This window comes from Nyctibius grandis, chromosome 5 (assembly GCF_013368605.1).
Source record: "Nyctibius grandis isolate bNycGra1 chromosome 5, bNycGra1.pri, whole genome shotgun sequence".
Lineage (NCBI taxonomy): Eukaryota > Metazoa > Chordata > Aves > Nyctibiiformes > Nyctibiidae > Nyctibius > Nyctibius grandis.
Genome location: NC_090662.1, coordinates 73086564 through 73106627, shown reverse-complemented (window position 1 = coordinate 73106627; position 20064 = coordinate 73086564). Strand labels below are relative to the sequence as shown.

At 41.2% G+C, this 20064-nt stretch overlaps 1 protein-coding gene across 1 annotated transcript in view; it reads right to left on the bottom strand.

The window, feature by feature from the left end:
* CACNA1C (calcium voltage-gated channel subunit alpha1 C) overlaps positions 1-20064 on the bottom strand; it is a 447783-nt gene that overhangs the window by 170326 nt on the left and 257393 nt on the right. The window contains 1 exon segment of the mRNA XM_068400796.1: positions 693-854. Within this exon segment, the coding sequence (XP_068256897.1) occupies positions 693-854 (162 nt within the window).

The window sequence follows — 20064 nt, the reverse complement described above, 5'->3', positions numbered from 1 at the left end:
GACAGTACAACTGAATTATTTTGAAATGTGAATATTTCTTTCTGAAATAATTTGTAAGTTCTTTCCTGATGGATTTGGTGCAAAAAGTTTCTTCCCATTAATATATTCTTGCTTTCTTATGGCTGCACTTCTAACCACAGTCACAGTCTGTGATTAAAAAAAGGAAAAAAGGCTTCTGGGCCTCAATTAGATATTCCTTTACAATGATACCAGTTTAAAATGAAGAGGTATTTGTGTACAAGTTTAACAATAAAATGTAAGAGATGTTCATTTTCATGATGCCATCTCATCTGCAGCTCAGTCTGCCAGTGGGGAAATCATCACTACTTTAGCGTTGCTTGAGCCTCTAGGAGTTTTGTTAAAGAACTCAGGCTGGCTTTTGGTGCTAAAGGTCCACACGAAAAGGTCCACTACTGTGTTCAGCAGGAATTGACAGTTTTGCTTGCAGCCTTTACAGACAGGCCAACAACTGAGTGCTCAAGATGAGCAAGCTAACCTCTCATCGTTAGAGACAGTCTCTGTACCTCAAATGTATCCAAGAAGCAGAACAAAGGAATCACCACTGTGAAACCCTAACCACATACACAGCAGGGAGCAACAGCCACCCATCTCCTGTGCCTGTACAAATGCTTCATTATATAAGGGGAAAGCCTCCCTCAGAATATCTTTGTATGATATAGTGTTCCCCTTACCTACAAGTCCCCCTTGCACATGGTAGCAGGTCTTATGCATCTTCCCCATGAATAACTCCAGTCCAATGATAGCATAGATAATAATGACAAACAGCACCAGCAGGGCAATATGCAACAAAGGGACCATGGCCTTGATAATTGAATTTAAAACCACCTGGAGACCTGCAGAGAGAACAGAAGGAAGCACTTATCATCAAGAGAACAAAATTTAGAGACACTATAAATTGCACAATAACATGTCATTTTTATTTCATTCCCCCTCACCTGAACTCATTATCTTGATGATGTAAAGGTGTACATTTACAGATCACCTCCCTCCAGAAGATCCCCAACATTTCACAAATTTACCATCACAGCCTGGATCACAGACTGAAGTAAAACAGGTATTACCTCACCTGTCACTGAAATACCACCACCCTGGGGAGGGAACACATTAGCTATTTGGCCTGTTCTTGAAAACCAGACCTAAGCTGATCCCCAGACAGTACTGAGGAGAGTTAAATCACAGAATCACAGAATCACAGAATGTTAGGGATTGGAAGGGACCTCGAAAGATCATCTAGTCCAATCCCCCTGCTGGAGCAGGATTGCCTAGACCATATCACACAGAAACGCGTCCAGGCGGGTTTTGAATGTCTCCAGAGAAGGAGACTCCACAACCTCTCTGGGCAGCCTGTTCCAGTGTTCGGTCACCCTCACCATAAAGAAGTTTTTCCTCATATTTATGTGGAACCTCCTGTGTTCCAGCTTGCACCCATTGCCCCTTGTCCTGTCAAGGGATGTCACTGAGAAGAGCCTGGCTCCATCCTCTTGACACTTGCCCTTTACATATTTATAAACATTAATGAGGTCACCCCTCAGTCTCCTCTTCTGTAAGCTAAAGAGACCCAGCTCCCTCAGCCTCTCCTCATAAGGGAGATGTTCCACTCCCTTAATCATCTTCGTGGCTCTGCGCTGGACTCTCTCTAGCAGTTCCCTGTCCTTCTTGAACTGAGGGGCCCAGAACTGGACACAATATTCCAGATGCGGCCTCACCAGGGCAGAGTAGAGGGGGAGGAGAACCTCTCTTGACCTGCTAACCACACCCCTTCTAATACACCCCAGGATGCCATTGGCCTTCTTGGCCACAAGGGCACACTGCTGGCTCATGGTCATCCTGTTGTCCACTAGGACCCCCAGGTCCCTTTCCCCTACGCTGGTCTCCAACAGGTCTGCCCCCAACTTGTACTCATACATGGGGTTGTTCTTGCCCAGATGCAGGACTCTACACTTGCCCTTGTTATATTTCATTGAATTTCTCCCCGCCCAACTCTCCAGCCTGTCCAGGTCTCTCTGAATGGCTGTGCAGCCTTCCGGTGCGTCAGCCACTCCTCCCAGTTTTGTGTCATCAGCGAACTTGCTGACAGTGCACTCTATTCCCTCATCCAAGTCATTAATGAATATATTGAATAGAACTGGTCCCAGTACCGACCCTTGAGGGACTCCACTAGATACAGACCTCCAACTGGACTCTGTCCCATTGACCACCACTCTCTGGCTTCTTTCCTTCAGCCAGTTCACAATCCACCTCACTACTCGATCATCCAGACCACACTTCCTCAGTTTAGCTGCGAGGATGCTGTGGGAGACCGTGTCAAACGCTTTACTGAAATCGAGATAGACCACATCCACAGCTTTACCATCATCTATCCACCGGGTTACGTCCTCATAAAAGGCTATCAAGTTGGTTAAGCATGACTTCCCCTTGGTGAAGCCATGCTGAGTGCCCCTAATGATCCCCCTATCCTTGATGTGCCTAGAGACAGCACCAAGGACAAGTTGTTCCATCACCTTTCCGGGGATGGAGGTGAGGCTGACCGGTCTATAGTTACCCGGGTCCTCCTTCTTGCCCTTTTTGAAGACTGGAGTGACATTCGCCTTCCTCCAGTCCTCAGGCACCTCTCCCGTTGCCCACGACTTAGTAAAGATGATGGAGAGTGGCCTAGCAATGACTTCCGCCAGCTCCCTCAGCACCCGCGGATGCATCCCATCAGGGCCCATGGATTTATGGACGTCCAGATTGCTTAATTGGTCCCTGACCCAGCCCTCATCTACCAAGACAGATTCCTCCTCTATCCTGGAAGATGGATAGAAAGCATGGAAGATGGATAAAGCATGGAAAAAAACAAAGAACAACAAGAACTGAGGCAGGACAAGAAGAACAGTGAGACATGCAAGAAAGCGAATGCTAGGGTAGCACTGAGCTGCACCCCAGGAGCATGGGGAGAGAGGGCAAATTGAAGTCATGTCCCTACTCTGATTCTGGTTTCTTCCAGAGGTCAAGTCAGTCTCAGGTAGAGCCTGAGCTGCTGAAGGACCACCAAACCCATACTGACTGAGAGCTCCTGGCCCCCTTAGGATCTCCCTGCACTTCAGATGCACCTCACTTCAGTCTGAACAGAGGGAGAGTCAGAACCAGCAGTGTTGGTTTTGCCCCAAGATTTAGGGATAACTCCATAACAGTGGTTGTCCAAGTCCCCAGAAAGGGGTATGAACAAAATATTATTATATGGCTGTTGTTAAGGCATGAGACTGGTATAAGTCCTAATAACGAGTGAGCCACATTTCCAGAATGGCCCGGGGAAGGTGACTTGTAAGCAAGTTTGCTAAAGCGCTAAGCAGCTGTACCTTCAGATGCATTTACCTCAAGCTGCAGATTCATGGGCCTCTCTCTGTCTCCTTCTCAATTGTAAAACCAGAATAACAAAACCAGCCTCATAAGCCTTTAGTAAGCATTTGCATTTACAAAGGTCTTGAAGTTATTATTACTGGTGGCAGTGATAGCAACCACTGTCACTGGCAAGTTATTAATGTTGGATGTATTGAGAGACCTCTAGAACTCTATAGTCTACAAATAGCCAGATAAGAACAATTATGAGCTCATGATTTTGAAATAACTGAGAGCCAGAAGCTATTAATGTCTCCTGCAAATGCTGTCATCTCCTCAGAGAAGTTGATACTAGCTGCGATTTTTGAAAAATATGATTCATGAGTTGTGTCTGTTATACATCTGCCAAGAGAGCTTGTGATAACTAGTAACTTTTAAAATCCAAGACCTTAGATTTTCATTTTTATGACTTTTTTTACTAATTTAAATACTTTCTAATAAGGTTGACATCTCTTGACAAGCACTTTCACTCGTAGGCAATCCACTTGTCAATTCACAGCTAAGGCTGAGCCTTTGTGTTTTCTCCCCAGCCAGGATGGAACATAGCAGAGGCAATCAAAGGTGGCATCAGCTGCCAGGCCAGCAAGATCATTCACTGCCTGCTAGTAATGCAAAGCTGGCTACTAGCATCCCTTTAGTCAGAACATTTTTTCAGGTGTCTGCAGTCAGTTCAGTTATCTGTTAATGGTTCATGCTACTATCCAAAAGGAGTGATACTCAGCATGAAACATGCTGGCTTTCACAAAGAGGTCCTTACATGAAGTACAATACTGACACGATCAAAACTCCTCCTATACAAGAGTGGGATGTTCTGCTCACTCAGTTACGTCTCGGTACTTACTCTGGATAAGCAACGTCACTGGCAAAAAAATATTGCTGTGATTACATGAGGCATTCAACCTTTTCCCCTAGATGCTCACCTCATTCAGTCCACTAATTCTAAATATATATAAAAATGAATTGCAGTCCATATCAACATCACTCCAATACTTTACAGCAGTCAAGAATGTAACGTTCACCAGAAAATTAAAAATGTCCCACCTTCTCCCAAACAATGTATAATGATACAAGAAAGTTAAAAGACTACAGAGGGTTATGAACCTGAAAAAAAACCACAAACTTTGCAGATTGAAATATTTGTAGCTTCAAATAAATCTACACAAAAGCAAATAAAGGCCTCCACCATTTTTAGTGATTTTAGGAGCCTTATTAATCCAAAATGTGGACAACATTACAAAATCAAGAATTCTAATACCAGGTCTTATGTAAATTACCCTTAATGATTATTATTAATTGATTTAATATTCATCATAGGATATACCCAGTGCTCTTGAGAGGCTAGTGAGAACAGACACAATGGCGAACAAAAAGTTCTCTCACTTTAAATGTAGCTTTATTATCACCCATGCCATTAAAATGCTTCAGTACTTCAGTACTACAGATGTCCAGAGAAGACAATATCTGCACAAACCAGTGCCCTTTGTGTTAACAAAGCAGTGCTTGTGAAATCAAAAGCTTGCACCATAAACATGAGATGACAAGGTGTTTAAACAGTCAAGGGGAACATGTACCACCAGAAGATTTACAGGAGCTTCAGCTAGCTTAATTAGAGAAAAGCTTCTCGAGGATAATAAAGCAGCTCTGAAGAAGAGATGAGCTACTGAATACTGTTAGCATGAATTGATGTGTGTGCTGTGCAGTACCCCGTTAGGGCAGTCTGTTTTAAAATCCAGATGATTCCACTAATTAGTAAGCTTACATACATTACCATTAAAATATTCAGAGAGTTTCTAAAAGTTTAAAACTGCTAACTATTGAGCAACTTTAGAAACGTCCTCTTAGAAGATGTAATGAATGCTACTTGTAGAACAGCAAGGGATATATGCACATCACCATGCTCCCCACGTTGCTGTCAAGCTTATTGCTGCAACATAGCTGCTGCCTTTATTATTCTGAGTTCAGGCAGCCACTTGCAACATGAATAGCTGTTGCAAGGAATTGCATGAGGAACCAGGCCTGGACAATCAGAAAAGACGATGGAGTAGCAAGGGGGGAGAACAGGGAGAGCAGATAAAGAAGGATTAAAGGACTGGGGAAGAGCGATGGGTAGGTAGAACAGAGACACTTTTTAAATAAAAAACCACATGCTTCAAAACACATCAAATCTGTGTTCTGAAATCTGGGAAGTGCAGATCAGTGTGTGTGGATGATCAGATGCATTTCTGATCAGGGTAAATCAAGGTGAATCGTCCCTTTACACACAGACACAAAGCTTTTTCTAACCAATAGTGAGAACTTCTACACACCTTTACATGCTCTTACCCTGCGCAGAGGAAGAAAAGAGAGTTGAAGTTATTAAAAAATGACTTCACTGTCCCAGCTTATGCATGCTCTTAACCATTGCACCCTGCGACACATAGATATCACCCAACACGGGTGCTCACGATATGGGGCAATACAGCCCCATTTGCCTGATGTTCTCTCTAATATACCATTGTACAACTTTGGCATTTTCTGCCTTGGGGATGCAAGGCTTGCACTTCTAGCAATGAGCTGTGTGGCTTATAATCCTGATTAAATCAGAATGTCTGGTGACCTGATCAGACTGAAAAGCTGGCCTCTGGATTTCGAGTAGGTGATGCCAATAAGTGGCTTCCCACAGCAGAGTGAAAAGCTATGTTTTTACACGGTTTTACAGAGGCTGGCAATTCCATCGTTGGCCAACCATAAAAGCAGAATCCTGAATTTATGTCCTGGCAAGTAAATACAAAAAGAAATGGTTTTCAAATATTTGGTATTCTAAATGTACTTATTCATTCATGGAAGCTCTCTCCATGAGCTAGACATTCTACAGACATCTGTGAAGGCACAGCATCTGCCTTGAGGAGCTCACTCCAGGCTGGACAAAGGGATAACTGCACAGAGGTTAGGGAAAGTGCCACAAAAGGGATTGTTTGCAGTTTTTCAGGCCACGCTTTTCTTCTGTTAATAATTGAAGATCTTAAACAGCTCTTAGTATTTATTTTAAAAGCACTTGAGTTTACCTTTAAAAAAAAACCCTCTTGGCTGCATTCTGTTGGCTGACATGGACTCCATAAATGTTTCAGTAAGCAAAACATGTTAATGCCATTCCCTGGGCTCAGAGAATTTAGCATTTATTTACACTGATAAAACATTTAAAATATTTATTACATGTGAACGACATCGCTTTTTATACCAGCTCAAGCCCTTTTCAGCCTCTAGAGGACTGTGTCGAGCCAAACGTTTAGGGCACAACTGGTGAGTATAGGGAATGGGGAAAAGAGAAGGAAAAGAGCTTATTCCAAGCAACACTGATCTTTCTCAAAGCTATGGGAAATACACTGTTAGGGATGCTGCAGGTGTTTTAGAGCTATTATATGACACTGTATTTTTGTCTCAGGAAGACAATCATGAGAGGGGCTGGTTGCTGTCTTGTCAATTCAGGCACTCATTGAAGAACGTGCTTATCTCTAAGCATGAAAGTGTCTGCACCTAAAGCAATGGGATTACCTACATACTCCATTGCGTACTTACAAGCTTTTTTGGATTTTGACCGAAGCTCAGCAAGATGGTACAAAACAAAAACATGCACTGGACCTAGCTGCTAAAATGCACTTGGCATTGTGCTGTGGAACATATCCAAGGAAACTAACTGTAGGTTGGTCTCAGAAAAAGCATTTGAACCTTTCCAAGGACAGCTCTATCTCACATTTTCACACGTCTTCAATTTTAGATCAAACTTGGTTTGCTGGACAGGGTAGTTTCCTGTTCTAATCATATTAGTAGTCCAGATCTTCAGAGAAAGCATATCCTGAGTCTACTCCTTCATTGGTGTCAAGGTTTAAAGCTGGGCTTGCTATTAAACAGAAGGCAGATGCTCTCTATTAACCCTTTCCTTCCCTCAGAAGGGGAAGGAAAAGAGAAAAGGGAAAGACTTACGAGTTGGAAAGTTAAAACAGTTTTAATAAACAATAACAATGAAAAAGAGTATAATAATAATAATAATAATAATAATAATGGGAATAATTACATATATACAAAACCAAGATCGAGCTCCCCCAATGACAATCACATCACCACTGGCGCTGCAAGGCAGGCCCTGGGAAGTCCCAGACTGGACTCAGCGGCATATGGGAACTGGATTCAGGAACACACGGATTGGGATCGAAGGCAGAAGAAAATGGACAGAGTCCTCTTCGGACACTGCCCATAGAAGAAGAGAGCAATACCCTCGTGATCCCTCAGCTTTAAACTGAGAATGACATGTATGGGATGGAATACCTTGTTGGTGAATTTTGGGTCACTTGCCCTGTCTGCTCCTCCCCACAAGTGCGACTCTTTTACAGCCTTTCACTTGCGGACCATAAGAAACTTAGCAGTGACCTTGGTTTCTATAGGAATAAGTATAAGCAAGAGCCTTTCTGCATACCATTCCTACCATTACTTTAGTAATAACTATAAACTTCAAGTGTTATCAGTCCTAGAAGCAGATGCTGTCTGAAAAACATGTAGTTAACTTCACAAAGTGCAGTTACTTAGAAGAAACTTAACTGAAAGGAAAAATCACTGAAAGGAATATTGTTTCTGTTCTAGTCCAAACCAGGACAAATGGTTTGCAGGGCTATATTTTGCCTACACCATGGCATTGCCTGAACCAGGCACAATCTCATACAAATGACCTTCTTGGAACTGGCAGGAATAAAAAGGGAAAGAGAGGACTTTCAACTCCATCCATACCTCCCCCACCTCCTGATACACACACACACACAGATTTTCATACTTAAGCCAGTGCCAAGGGTGTGGGAAGTAATTATTTTTCTGCTAATACAGTTCAGAAGAAAACTGCTACTTTCTGCAAGCAAGAAGGAAACAGGGGAGGATTTGTGACTCAGCACAGTGCCTGACTCAGATCACTTCTGGGAACCACTCTCAAGTGGTAGAGTTTATGCACCATCCCCATCCACGAGCTAGGCTTACACACAAATCACAGTTATTTCTGATGATACGCTAAGAAACTGCCACTACAATTATCTCTATTTCCAAAGCACAAGCAATATAACCAGTAATATTCCCCAAAGTTGATGTTTATCATTTAATAAACATAGGCATTGGCTAAGAAAATTGAAAAACATTAAATATTCATAAATGTAAAAGGGTTTATACCAATTTTAACGGAAGCCTGGAAAACAACAAACATTTTTATCACAAAACGGTCCACAGTCATGGCAATATATCTTAGATAAGTAGATTTGCAATGATTTGTGAGGGAAAACATTGAGGACTTTCTTCACCAGTGTTGCAAAGGGAACTCATATGGCACAGTTCAGTTAAGGACAGCTGTACAGTAATAATTTATGGAGGAGGTCCTTTACTGTCTTGCTTGAGTCTCAAAATATTAGTGGTAGATTGCTAGATAAAGCAAATTCTGTGGGTGTAGTGCAGCATTCTGGGGCTGCAGATATCATACCTATTTCAAGAATAATAGAGAAGGTCTTAGAATAGAAAGGAAAGACATGAAACAGGACAGAAAACTAGCTGAAGTGAAAAGAAGGAAAAACTTCGAAAGACACTTTTCAGGCTGAACGGTGACCATTTTGGAGTGAGTAACGCCATTTAAACATATACGATCATACAATTCAAAACCATGCGCTGGAATGAATAGAAAAAGAAAGTTTTGGAATCTGCTCCCAATGTTCTCATCCTCTGTTTTCAAATCATATTTTCATTGACTCTTCAAACTGAAATACACACACACACACAAAAGATGACTCATACAAATGGGCATGTGTACGCGAACACAATTGTTTTATATTTGTCAAGTCTTGCAATACCACCCTTGCCTCATCATTTGAGGCGAGAAAGGAACAGCAGAACAAAAATAAAAGCCACAACAAACCCCAGATCTTCCTTCTGGATCCTTTTCTCTTGGGAAGCAATTCATCTTCAGTATCCTTTGCTTGTCAGAGTGACCTGACTTAGCCAAACAATACAGCTTGCCCTCAGCATGGTGGCCACACAGCCCCAGCTTTTGGCTGCCTGAGGAGGATGATTGGATAAATGTACACACTGCCTTAGGCTCTTGGCCTCTCTGTTGGAAGAAACCTTTATTACCACTCATAGAAGCACCCCTCTCCCCTCCTGGGTGGCTTTAACCTTTTTTTTAAATGGCTTTTTGTTCAAAGTCTGTAAGTGTTCACTTTCTTACAAAGTTGCTTGCTGCTCATATCTTGCTCATCTTTCCAGGCTCAACACATTAGGTAGCTCCTACAAGCTCAACTTTATTCTCTAGCCATTTTATCCTAGCTCAGTTCAGCTGAGGATGAGGTCCAGGTAAGATCTACAGACTTTCAATATGAAAAAAAAAATAAAATTACACTAACGAGTTCAGAGGAGGATCACAAAGATGATCAGAGGGCTGGAGCACCTCTCCTATGAAGAGAGGCTGAGAGAGTTGGGCTTGTTCAGCCTGGAGAAGAGAAGTCTCCAGGGAGACCTTCTAGCAGCCTTCCAGTACCTGAAGGGGGCCTACAGGAAAGTGGGAGAGGGGCTTTTTACAAGGGCAAGTAGCGACAGGACAAGGGGGAATGGTTTTAAATTGAAAGAGGGTAGATTTAGATTAGATATTAGGAAGAAATTCTTTACTGTGAGGGTGGTGAGACACTGGAACAGGTTGCCCAGAGAAGCTGTGGATGCCCCCTCCCTGGCAGTGTTCAAGGCCAGGCTGGATGGGGCTTTGAGCAACCTGGTCTAGTGGAAGGTGTCCCTGCCTGTGGCAGGAGGGTTGGAAATAGATGATCTTTAAGGTCCCTTCCAACCCAAACCATTCTATGATTCCATGATTACTGTATCCTAAGGATGTAGTTTTTGAAACAAGGAACTATGGACACCTGTAACCGCTAAAGCATCATGGTAACAGAAATGGGCTCAAAGCCCCTGGGTCTCAACTGCGAGTGTACCAGCATTTAAGTGGAGGACTAATGACTGTTGGGTTACAATTGCTTTTGTAAAGTTGCCAAAATCTCAGGAACATGAACAGCATTATTTTAAACTGTTTATTCTCATAGCTCCCCAGGTAAGTGGACATTAAGGCCCTTTTGTTCAGTGCTAAATAATCCTTTCTGTCTTGTACATAATGAAGAATCTTTTAGTTATCCTTCTCCTGATGCTCTAACTTATCACTTGTGAACGGGTTTAGAAAAGGTAAAAGCTAGCAAGGTAACAAATGTTAACAGGGATCCTGCAAATGTAAAAGTGCATCCAGGGATGATAATATTACAGTCTTGTAGTATTTGGAGAAAAATATATTGATGACAAAAATTGATCTCGCAGGTTAAACGCTCCAAGCCCATCATAACTGGCATATCGTGAGCTACACTAAGTTTTAACTTCTCATGATAGAAAAAGTGCAACATAATACTGGATAAACCCTAAAACTTTCTCTTTAGATGACTATCTATGTGGAAGTGCAGCATTGTATCTAGCAAACACAGGCTATATAGCCCTGGAGAAGAAAAGCCACTCCACCTCTTAACTTTGTATAGTGCTTAATGGGCACAACCGGGACTAAGTTCCGGAGAGACATAGCAAAACATTTTCAAAATCACTGTCATAATCTGGTTTTAAGAAGTATTTTGAGAACGTAAAAATAGAAAGTTACCTGATCAGGTAATGAAAGAATTTATGCCAACCATGTGATGTGTGATCACTGCTGTGTTACTGTCTTGATGCACAAGTGGGATTTGTTTTCTCTTTTTAAACTACTAAAACAGCTGTTAATAAAAATGCAGGATACAATGCCAAAATCCTTGAAAAGACATGGCCCTAAAATCTGAACAACTTTGCCTCTTAGTTTCAGAAGAGAGTTTGGATTTAGGGACTAATCTATTCAGTGGTTAATTAGTCCTGTCTCAGAATACCCAAAACTCTAGATTTTTTTTTTTTTTTTTCTTTTCCACACCAGTAATACAACTGTTGCTTTTGAGTTTTAAGTCTAATTGGATTTATAAAAATCTGCTTGCAGGCATCAAAATAGCTTTAGCGGAAAAAATGCCCATATAACAAGCAAAACCTCCTTTAGCTCGCTAGGTAGCTCCACTGTATTTGGACAGAAGTTAATGGTTCCAGTTTTCGCAAAGACGTATCTGTCAGATGAAAGAATGGGTTTTTATTGGTATTTACTTTCTTTGTAACTTTCTTTACAACTTTCACAATTCAAAAGATTTTTGCACAGACTGTATGTGTATTGCTGGAATGCATTGGAACAAAACATTTATTTTGAATTTCCTTTTTATTTTACATACAATAAGCTGTCAAGAGGGAATCATGAGGCTCTCCTGATGCAAACTGAACAGCTAAATTAAATTCTTTGCAGATACAGAAATCTACAAATATAAATCTGAGTGGAATTTGACCCCCTCCAAAGTAAAGATTTTAAGTGAAATAACGATCTCAACACTGTAATGTGAAAAGCAAAAGATGGGCTAAAGCTCGAGATTTAATTTTCACCTATACTGTGAGGGCAAGGATGAGACTCAACCTTAAATTCTTTCATTGGGTGCTGTTTATACTAAACAACAGAACTGTTAGATTTAAAACATAGAATCGTTTTGGATGGAAAGGACCTTTAAGATCATCAAGTCCAACTGTTAACCTAGCACTGCCAAGTCCACCACTAAACCACGTCCCTAAGCGCCACATCTACACGTCTTTTAAATGCCTCCAGGGATTTAGACTTGCTCCAGCACCTCAATGTCTTTCTTGTAGTGAGGGGCCCAAAACTGAACACAGTATTCGAGGTGCGGCCTCACTGTTGCCGAGTACAGGGGGACGATCACTCCCCTAGTCCTGCTGGCCACATTATTTCTGATACAAGGCAGATGTATATTTCTGATACAAGGATGCTGTTGGCCTTCTTGGCCACCTGGGCACACTGCTGGCTCATATTCAGCCGGCCATTGATTAACACCCCCAGGTCCTTTTCAGCCAGGCAGCTTTTCAGCCACTCTTCCCCAAGCCTGTGGCGGTGCATGGGGTTGTTGTGACCCAAGTGAAGGACTCGACACTTAGCCTTGTTGAACCTCATACAATTGGCCTCAGCTCATTGATCCAGCCTGTCCAGATCCCTCTGCAGAGCCTTCCTACCCTCCAGCAGATCAACACTCCAACTTGGTGTCACCTGCGAACTTACTGAAGGTGCACTCAATCCCCTGGTCCAGATCATTGATAATGATATTAAAGAGAACTGGCACAAATACTGAGCCCTGGGGAACACCACTTGTGACCGGCTGTCAACTGGATTTAACTCCATTCACCACAACTCTTTGGATTTGGCCATCCAGCCAGTTTTTTACCCAGCAAAGCGTATGCCCATCCAAGCCGTGACCAGTCAGTTTCTCCATGACAATGTTGTGGGAAACAATGTCAAATGCTTTACTAAAGTCTAGGTACACAACATCCACAGCCTTTCCTTCACCCAGTAAGTGGGTCACCTTGTCATAGAAGGAGATCAGGTTAGTCAAGCAGGACCTGCCTTTCATAAACCCATGCTGACTGGGCCTGATTGCCTGGCTGTCCTGTATGTGCCATGTGATGGCACTCAAGATGATCTGCTCCATAACCTTCCCTGGCACCAAGGTCAGACTGACAAGCCTGTAGTTCGCTGGATCATCCTCTGGCCCTTCTTGTAGATGGGCGTCACATTTGCTAATTTCCAGTCACCTGGGACCTCCGCAGATAGCCAGGACTGCTGACGAATGATGGAAAGTGGCTTGGTGCACACTTCTGCCAGCTCCCTCGGTATCTTTGGGTGGATCTCATCTGGCCCCACAGACTTGTGTGTGTCTAAGTGGCGTAGCAGGTCGCTAACCATTTCCCCTTGGATTATGGGGCTTCATTCTGCTCCCCATCCCTGTCTTCCAGCTCAGGGGGCTGGGTACCCAGAGAACAACTGGTCTTAAAAAGGCCTTCGTAAAGCTTGTATGGATACATGGACATATTGGTTTGATTTCTGACCAAAACATCAAACCTGATTAAAAGGAACTTTATCTTTTGGTAACTTCCAATACATATTAAAAATCAATGTACAGCAGCAACCTATGAGAAAATGTCAATTGCAGAAATGTGCTGAACAACAAGGAACAGCAGTTATTGCAGAAAAAATCACTAAACCCAACAGCCAATGCAAAACAAGACAGAAATGTCAGCCAGGCTGCTAGTTTAATGTGTTAACAGTAATACAAAAGAAAACAGACCAATAGATTATACTTCTAAGATACATAGCATTTGTTATGTCCCAGTTCTCACACCAGGTGTGTACTACTGCCTTCAAAAAGGGGAGCCCTCTGCAAGAATGGTATCTGATTGAAAGATGAGACACTTGAAGAGAATTTAGAGAGCAGGTTTTGTAATCTGATAATGAAATTGGATTTCTATAGGTCTTCCCACTCCTAAAGAAAACAAAATTCAGTAAGCCTTATGAAAAAATGACAAAAAAAGAATTTTTATAATTTCTTCTACTTTTATTATTCCACAAGCTACTTTCTGTCAAAAATGTTTCTGATGTAAAAACATTGAGCAGCTTTAGCATTACTGAAGTTGGAAAAAAAGATTCTTTGCAGAGGCCTAGCAGATGTTTTCTGAATTATGATTGATGTGGCAGGGCAAACCAGGAGAAGATAATCTAAAACTGAAAAAATAAGAGGCATAGCTATTCACACAACTCAAAAAAAATAGTTGCAACAAAGGGCAAAACACATATGGGATAGGTTACTGTTACATGTGTTAAACAGGAAATGGATTTGCTTCTGGGAAAAAGGGAGATTAAGAAAGATGTCTGATCTCCTTCCCTTTTCCCTGGCAGAAAGAAAACTTTGATAAAACGTTAAGAGACTAGGCAGGCTAGGTGGGCTGTAGTTTGCCTTTGGTCAATACTTCCCTAATGATCAGAACAACAAATTATTTGTTCCATCAGTGAACACCTTAAGCATAGAAAAGTTTATTAGTTGATCATACCAGCCAATATTCCTGTGTTCTCAACTAGCACAGTAATATCAAGCAGATGTTACTCAGAAGGCAGTAGCTGATTTTGGAGAAGCTAGATTAAAGAGAAGAGGATGGCCTCCAATAGATTTATGTAGCCACTGAAATTTTTGAATATATTTCCTCAGATTTGCCTCCTCTCAGTTCAGTGTGTTTTGGTTTTTTTTCCTCCTAAAGTACTTGTACAAGATGCAATATTATTATAAATTCAGATAATCACTAAAAAAAATAATTTATTTGGAGACTAAACAGGAGACTTAAAATGTATTCACTGGTTGAGAGAACTATCTGACTGGTCCGCTGCTCCTGTGCTTTGCTGATATTTTGATAATGCTTTGTGGAAATCACAACAATGACCACAGGCATCTAACAATGCTTTTGGAAGACTGGGACAAACAGAATTAATTCAAATAATGCCAGAGTCATGGATCATCCATGTACCGCCTTGTGTCCTGAGCAAAACACTCTTCTATGAACTCTCTTGTGTCCCACTTCTGAGATAAATGCTACCCAGAATGTGTTAGTCACCTCTTCGAGAGAGGATGAGAAAGCTTCAGGCATGTTAAAAAGTTCCAACAATTCAGTAACAAATTAATAGATGTACATTCACTTTAGAGAAAATTAGCAAAGAACTTCAAATCCTTCCTTACAAGATCTTAAATTAATAAGCAATGCAAAATTTAGCCAATTGGAATCAAAGTATGAAATGACATTTGATATAAGCTTGGGATGACATCAGATGCAGTAGAGATGTCATCTGGGAGAGAATGTAAGAAGAAAACAGGGTAGATCATGCCCTTACTATTCTGATCTGGAACAGCAATATCTTCCCGCATCCGTCAACAACCAGCAATTACAAGTGAGCAACTGGGAACCTAGCACACTCCTGCTGATACCAGTTAGCTACAATCTGTATGTATACTTCTGCTCCTTTATAGTCCAGACAAAAGCATATGTAAACAACAATGCAAACTGTTCTGAGGAGACAGCAGATGGCATTCTTAGATTTTAAGATGCTTTAGGACAAGCATCTTGATGGCACGGGCTCTCTTAGAGCTGTGCCCTATGTACATTCTGAATGAGAACTCTGGGCATTACTTGAAGAATAAAAAAAAAGGTGCTAGAAAGAAAGTCTGATCCATCCAGAGCACTTCTGGAAAACCTCTTACTAAGGCAAGCTAGGATTTTTTTACTATCTCCACATCTGCTCTTTGATGTCAGTGTGGGTTTTATTTTCTTCCTTTGGAAGGGACTGCCTACACCCTGATGTGGCTCCACATTACAGTATTGGGATTTTTTGTTTTATTCTGTTGTGAAGATGTGTTGAATAATCATACCAGCATGCACAGTAATTGGTAGGATAAAGGCTGACACAGTTATTGGGTACATTTGTAGTTAGTGCTATTTTTAAAAGAGCTACATAGCCAAGATCAAATAATAAATATTTCCCTGTTTTCATTGGCGTTCCTTAAATATGAGAGAAATCTTTATTACAACAAGAAGTCTGTGCCTCTGTGAGTAATCTTCTTTACTAAGACAAACCTCTTTCTGCTACACCAAGTTAACCTCTTCTGCCATAAATTACATCATTCTGCAGGTTGTATCACTCAAGGAAAAATGTTTTAGGTTCTGATTGTGTAAGCCCTACTCACGGGAATGCTCTTTACCTATGGGAGATGCCACGCTGGAATCAAATTACTCCCTTGAGTAATGGTGACCTAAGTAAATAAAGGACTTGTAAGCATGTGTAGAGTTTTACGTTAACTGTGAAGAAACAAGCTTAATGAGGACTTTTGGTTCAGGCTGTTCTCTCCTTTTTTTTTCTCCACTCCCTTCCCATTTGTAATGAAAGCAAAACAAAACGCCACTTGAGATTAAAAACAGCTAGGCAATGACATGGGAAAGGTGGTGCAACTTGTCCTCACACAGTGGTGTATGTGCTGGAGGGATGGTACAGATGGTTGAGAAGTCTTGTTCAAGAATGAAGGAGAATGTAAGAAATCTGCTTGAGAGCACGTTTCCTACAGCTTTTAGAGCCCAAGAGAAAAGAAAGGAACCTGACTTGGCAAAAGCTGACATTACTAAATGAAAAAATAAAGTTTAAGGCAGAAGGAAGATTTGGAAGCCAAATTATGCCCAAAAGTATTTGCAGTGATTCCCTCTGTTGTCAATGACCCTTATCACATAGTTTTGGTGGCAGTAAACTGCCAAGTATATTATCTCCTCCAGCTTACTCTACTCTTTTGTACCTACACATAAACCTTTCACACTTTGGAAGCTTTGATCAGGCCACTTCTCCTCGAAGACAAGCCAGAATTCTCCCCTGGTATGCTGTTTATACTACAACGTCACATGCATCAGGAGGGTAAATTTAAGACCCTAACTCCACCAGTGACTGTATAAACATAAAACACGTGCAAAACGGATGACTGTCAACTATACTTTGCCAGAAGCATACACATTTTGAGAAAAAATTGTCTTCCTGACTGCCAGTTAGCACCTGCTTAAAACTTAAGACTTAATATGTGCTATTCAACATACAGAAACAGGCAACAGCTCACATTTCTTTGCCATATTACAAAAATGCATGGTTCTCAAAAGAGATGTCAGTTTGGATTTCTTGAATTATCTGTGTTTATTACCTCAATTACATTATTTTCTCAACTATATAAAGTGCTGTTAATTTTCTTGGGTTGTGCAGAAAACAATGAGAAAATACAGTTGAAAATTGCAATTGTGCACTAAAAAGAAAAATCCCAAATGCAAGTCAAATTACTGCATTGGGTGTGTTTATTTCAATGGCTGCGAAATGGAATCATTGCAACAGGTTGAGCTGTGTTGTCTCAGTGGCTGGGAAGGGCATCCCAGGCCCAAACAGGAGGGCAGTCATGGGCCAGACAGTCAGCTGCTGGGGATTGAATAAGGCGAATGTCACTGCTGCACACTGAGATGCAGAAAGAACTAACAACATGTAGAGTTGCTCTAGGTCCTATCCACAGTCTCCAGTAAAGTGGTTTGGCTCACTCAAGTTGACACGATGCTACAAATGAGAATAGTGAATTTCCCCTGGGAGAGAGCATTTGAGTGTAGTTAATCACCATTTCATTCTCCCTGCTTTGTACAGCACAGGCAGAATGTAAGGTTTCAGGAGCAGTGTGTCTGCAGCAGGAACTGGGTCCTCTGCGTGGCGCTTGATCCTTATTTACTGGCCTAGCCTTCTCCATATACATAGAGTGGCTTTAAGGATATTTCAATTACACCTGAGTTCAGTTTGGCCTCTAAACAAATTCAGCTCTACAAGGATTACACAAGAGAGAAAATGTTACGTATGTTCCCCCCCGTTTAGGTACACTACCTCCAAATCAGGTGTAGCTGAAGACTAAGTCTTCAGTATAGTACCAGTTTCTAGTTCACAGCACTAAAAGGCCTTCTGATAGGCAACAAGCATCAAACCCCCATTTTTTATAAATCATTCAAGAGCAAATTCAGAGTCCTGGAATCAAACAGGAGACAGAGGATTTGCTTAGTCTTACGATAGGAGGATTACCATGGTGAGTCTGACATGTCCCTACTGTCTTAAACTCTGTAAGTTACTCTATATTTTGCTATAGAAGTCCCCTCATATTTTTCTTTCGGGCGGGGGGGGGGGGGGGGGGGGGGGGGGGGGGTGTATCTCTGAATTATGAGATCATACAGACAATTCCCCTGTGATCTGAAAGTATTAAATTAGATTATATTCCTTAAAAAGTTGTGATATGGTCTAGGCAATCCTGCTCCGGCAGGGGGATTGGACTAGATGATCTTTCGAGGTCCCTTCCAATCCCTAACATTCTGTGATTCTGTGAAAAAGGGGAGAAAAAAAAAGAAATATTGTCAGTCTTAGAGTTAAGAACAATCTTCATTGGAAAACGTAGCCAAATTGTAGCCAAAACATCTTGCAAGCATTTGTAAGCCTTTTTCTCTTCTTTCAAAAAACTGACTGTAATTTAGTATGCACAATGCACTTAGGCAGTGTCCCACATAGACAAAATCTAGACAGAAAAAGATCCAGTTCAGTCACCCCTGGGATTTCCTTGCTTCACCTACCTGCAACAATATGGCAAATTAACAACAAACCCAGCTGGATGACTTTGCCAATCCAGCATCTCTCAAATGGGCAAAACTTTCCTCATGCATTACCCTTCTCATAGAGCCCTCAGGGGCTTTTTTACTTCTCATCTTCACCACGTATATGTGGTGAATGTGGCATCATATACACACCTGAATGGCTCAGATCTATCAGAACATTGCAAGTAAACAGGATACTTTCCTACATACTACAAAGTTCAAAGAAACAATCTGATTAATGCCAGAGAGCTTGGGATAAGGATGGAAGACAACTGCGGTAATAAGAAAACACTGTAATGAATATGGGGTAGAGAACATTGCTGGGACTGAGAAAGCGTTGTAAATTTTAATAGAAAAGAGCATTTCAGGGCAAATGAGGACTAATTGTAATGAGATAGGCCAAAAGCTAAAAATACCTAAATTTTTCATTCTCTTTGCCTGAGGGTGCCCAATTTTCACATGAACTCAGAGCAATCATGGATGTCAACAGCAGCATCATTCAAAAAAATTAGTTTCTCTAGTTAGTTATTTAAATGTATGTAAAAGTAGTCATCTCTAGGCATTCATGCATGTTGGCTTATTTCATTTTAACTAAAAAAATATACTCAGCCATTTACGCATTGTTGTTTCACTGACAGAAAGACATTGCACTGTCATGAGGAGAGTCTGGCGTAGGTTCTTTTGCTCATACCCTCTATTTCCCAGTTAAACGATTGTTGCATCTTCAGTAGACCATGTAAGCACTAGTGGTAGAGACCTACTTACACTGCCTTTGAGTAACTCTCTCCTGCTAGGAGATTCCAGTGAAGCTTGAACACATCACATGCTTAGATTTTGTGGTTCTTTTTTAAAAAAGAAAAGAAAAAATACGGCAAGTTCTTGTTTTAGTGGAACAGTCAAGTTTCCTCTCTAGCTTTGGTAAGGATATCATGGTCTTCTGTCCACATAAATTGGGGTGGTCAGTAGAGGATCTCATTGAAAACACAAGTATGGAGCACATCATCTACTCAAATTATATGGCTTTCAAGTTATCTAGAAGAGCTTACAAATTAAGTTTGGCAAATATCAGATAGGCCATAACTAGTGGTAACAATGTAGGTACATGAAGACAAAGTACAACATGAAGAGGATGAACAGAATGTATGAGGTGGTATAATTGAGCAGCAGGAATAAAGGTGATAGAAATGGAATTTAATAAGTTAAATGGGCACGAGTTAGTATGCGTAGGAGTAACTGATTACTCTTTCCAATAGTCAGGAGTGATTTTCTTTTTTAATTGCATCATGCTTTTTAATTGCCGAATTGGATGTTTCTTTTTGCCCTCCTCAAGCACAAAATGTTTAAAACAATTTTAAAGTATTTAATAATGTAAAATGGAGATTGAAGATTAATCAACAGAAAACTCCTGACACAAAAGGGCTAACTTGATTCTGTACCTAGAAAGCTTTGCAATGCGTTACTCCTGCTAAAGGAGATACTGGGTAACAGTTTCCAAGACAC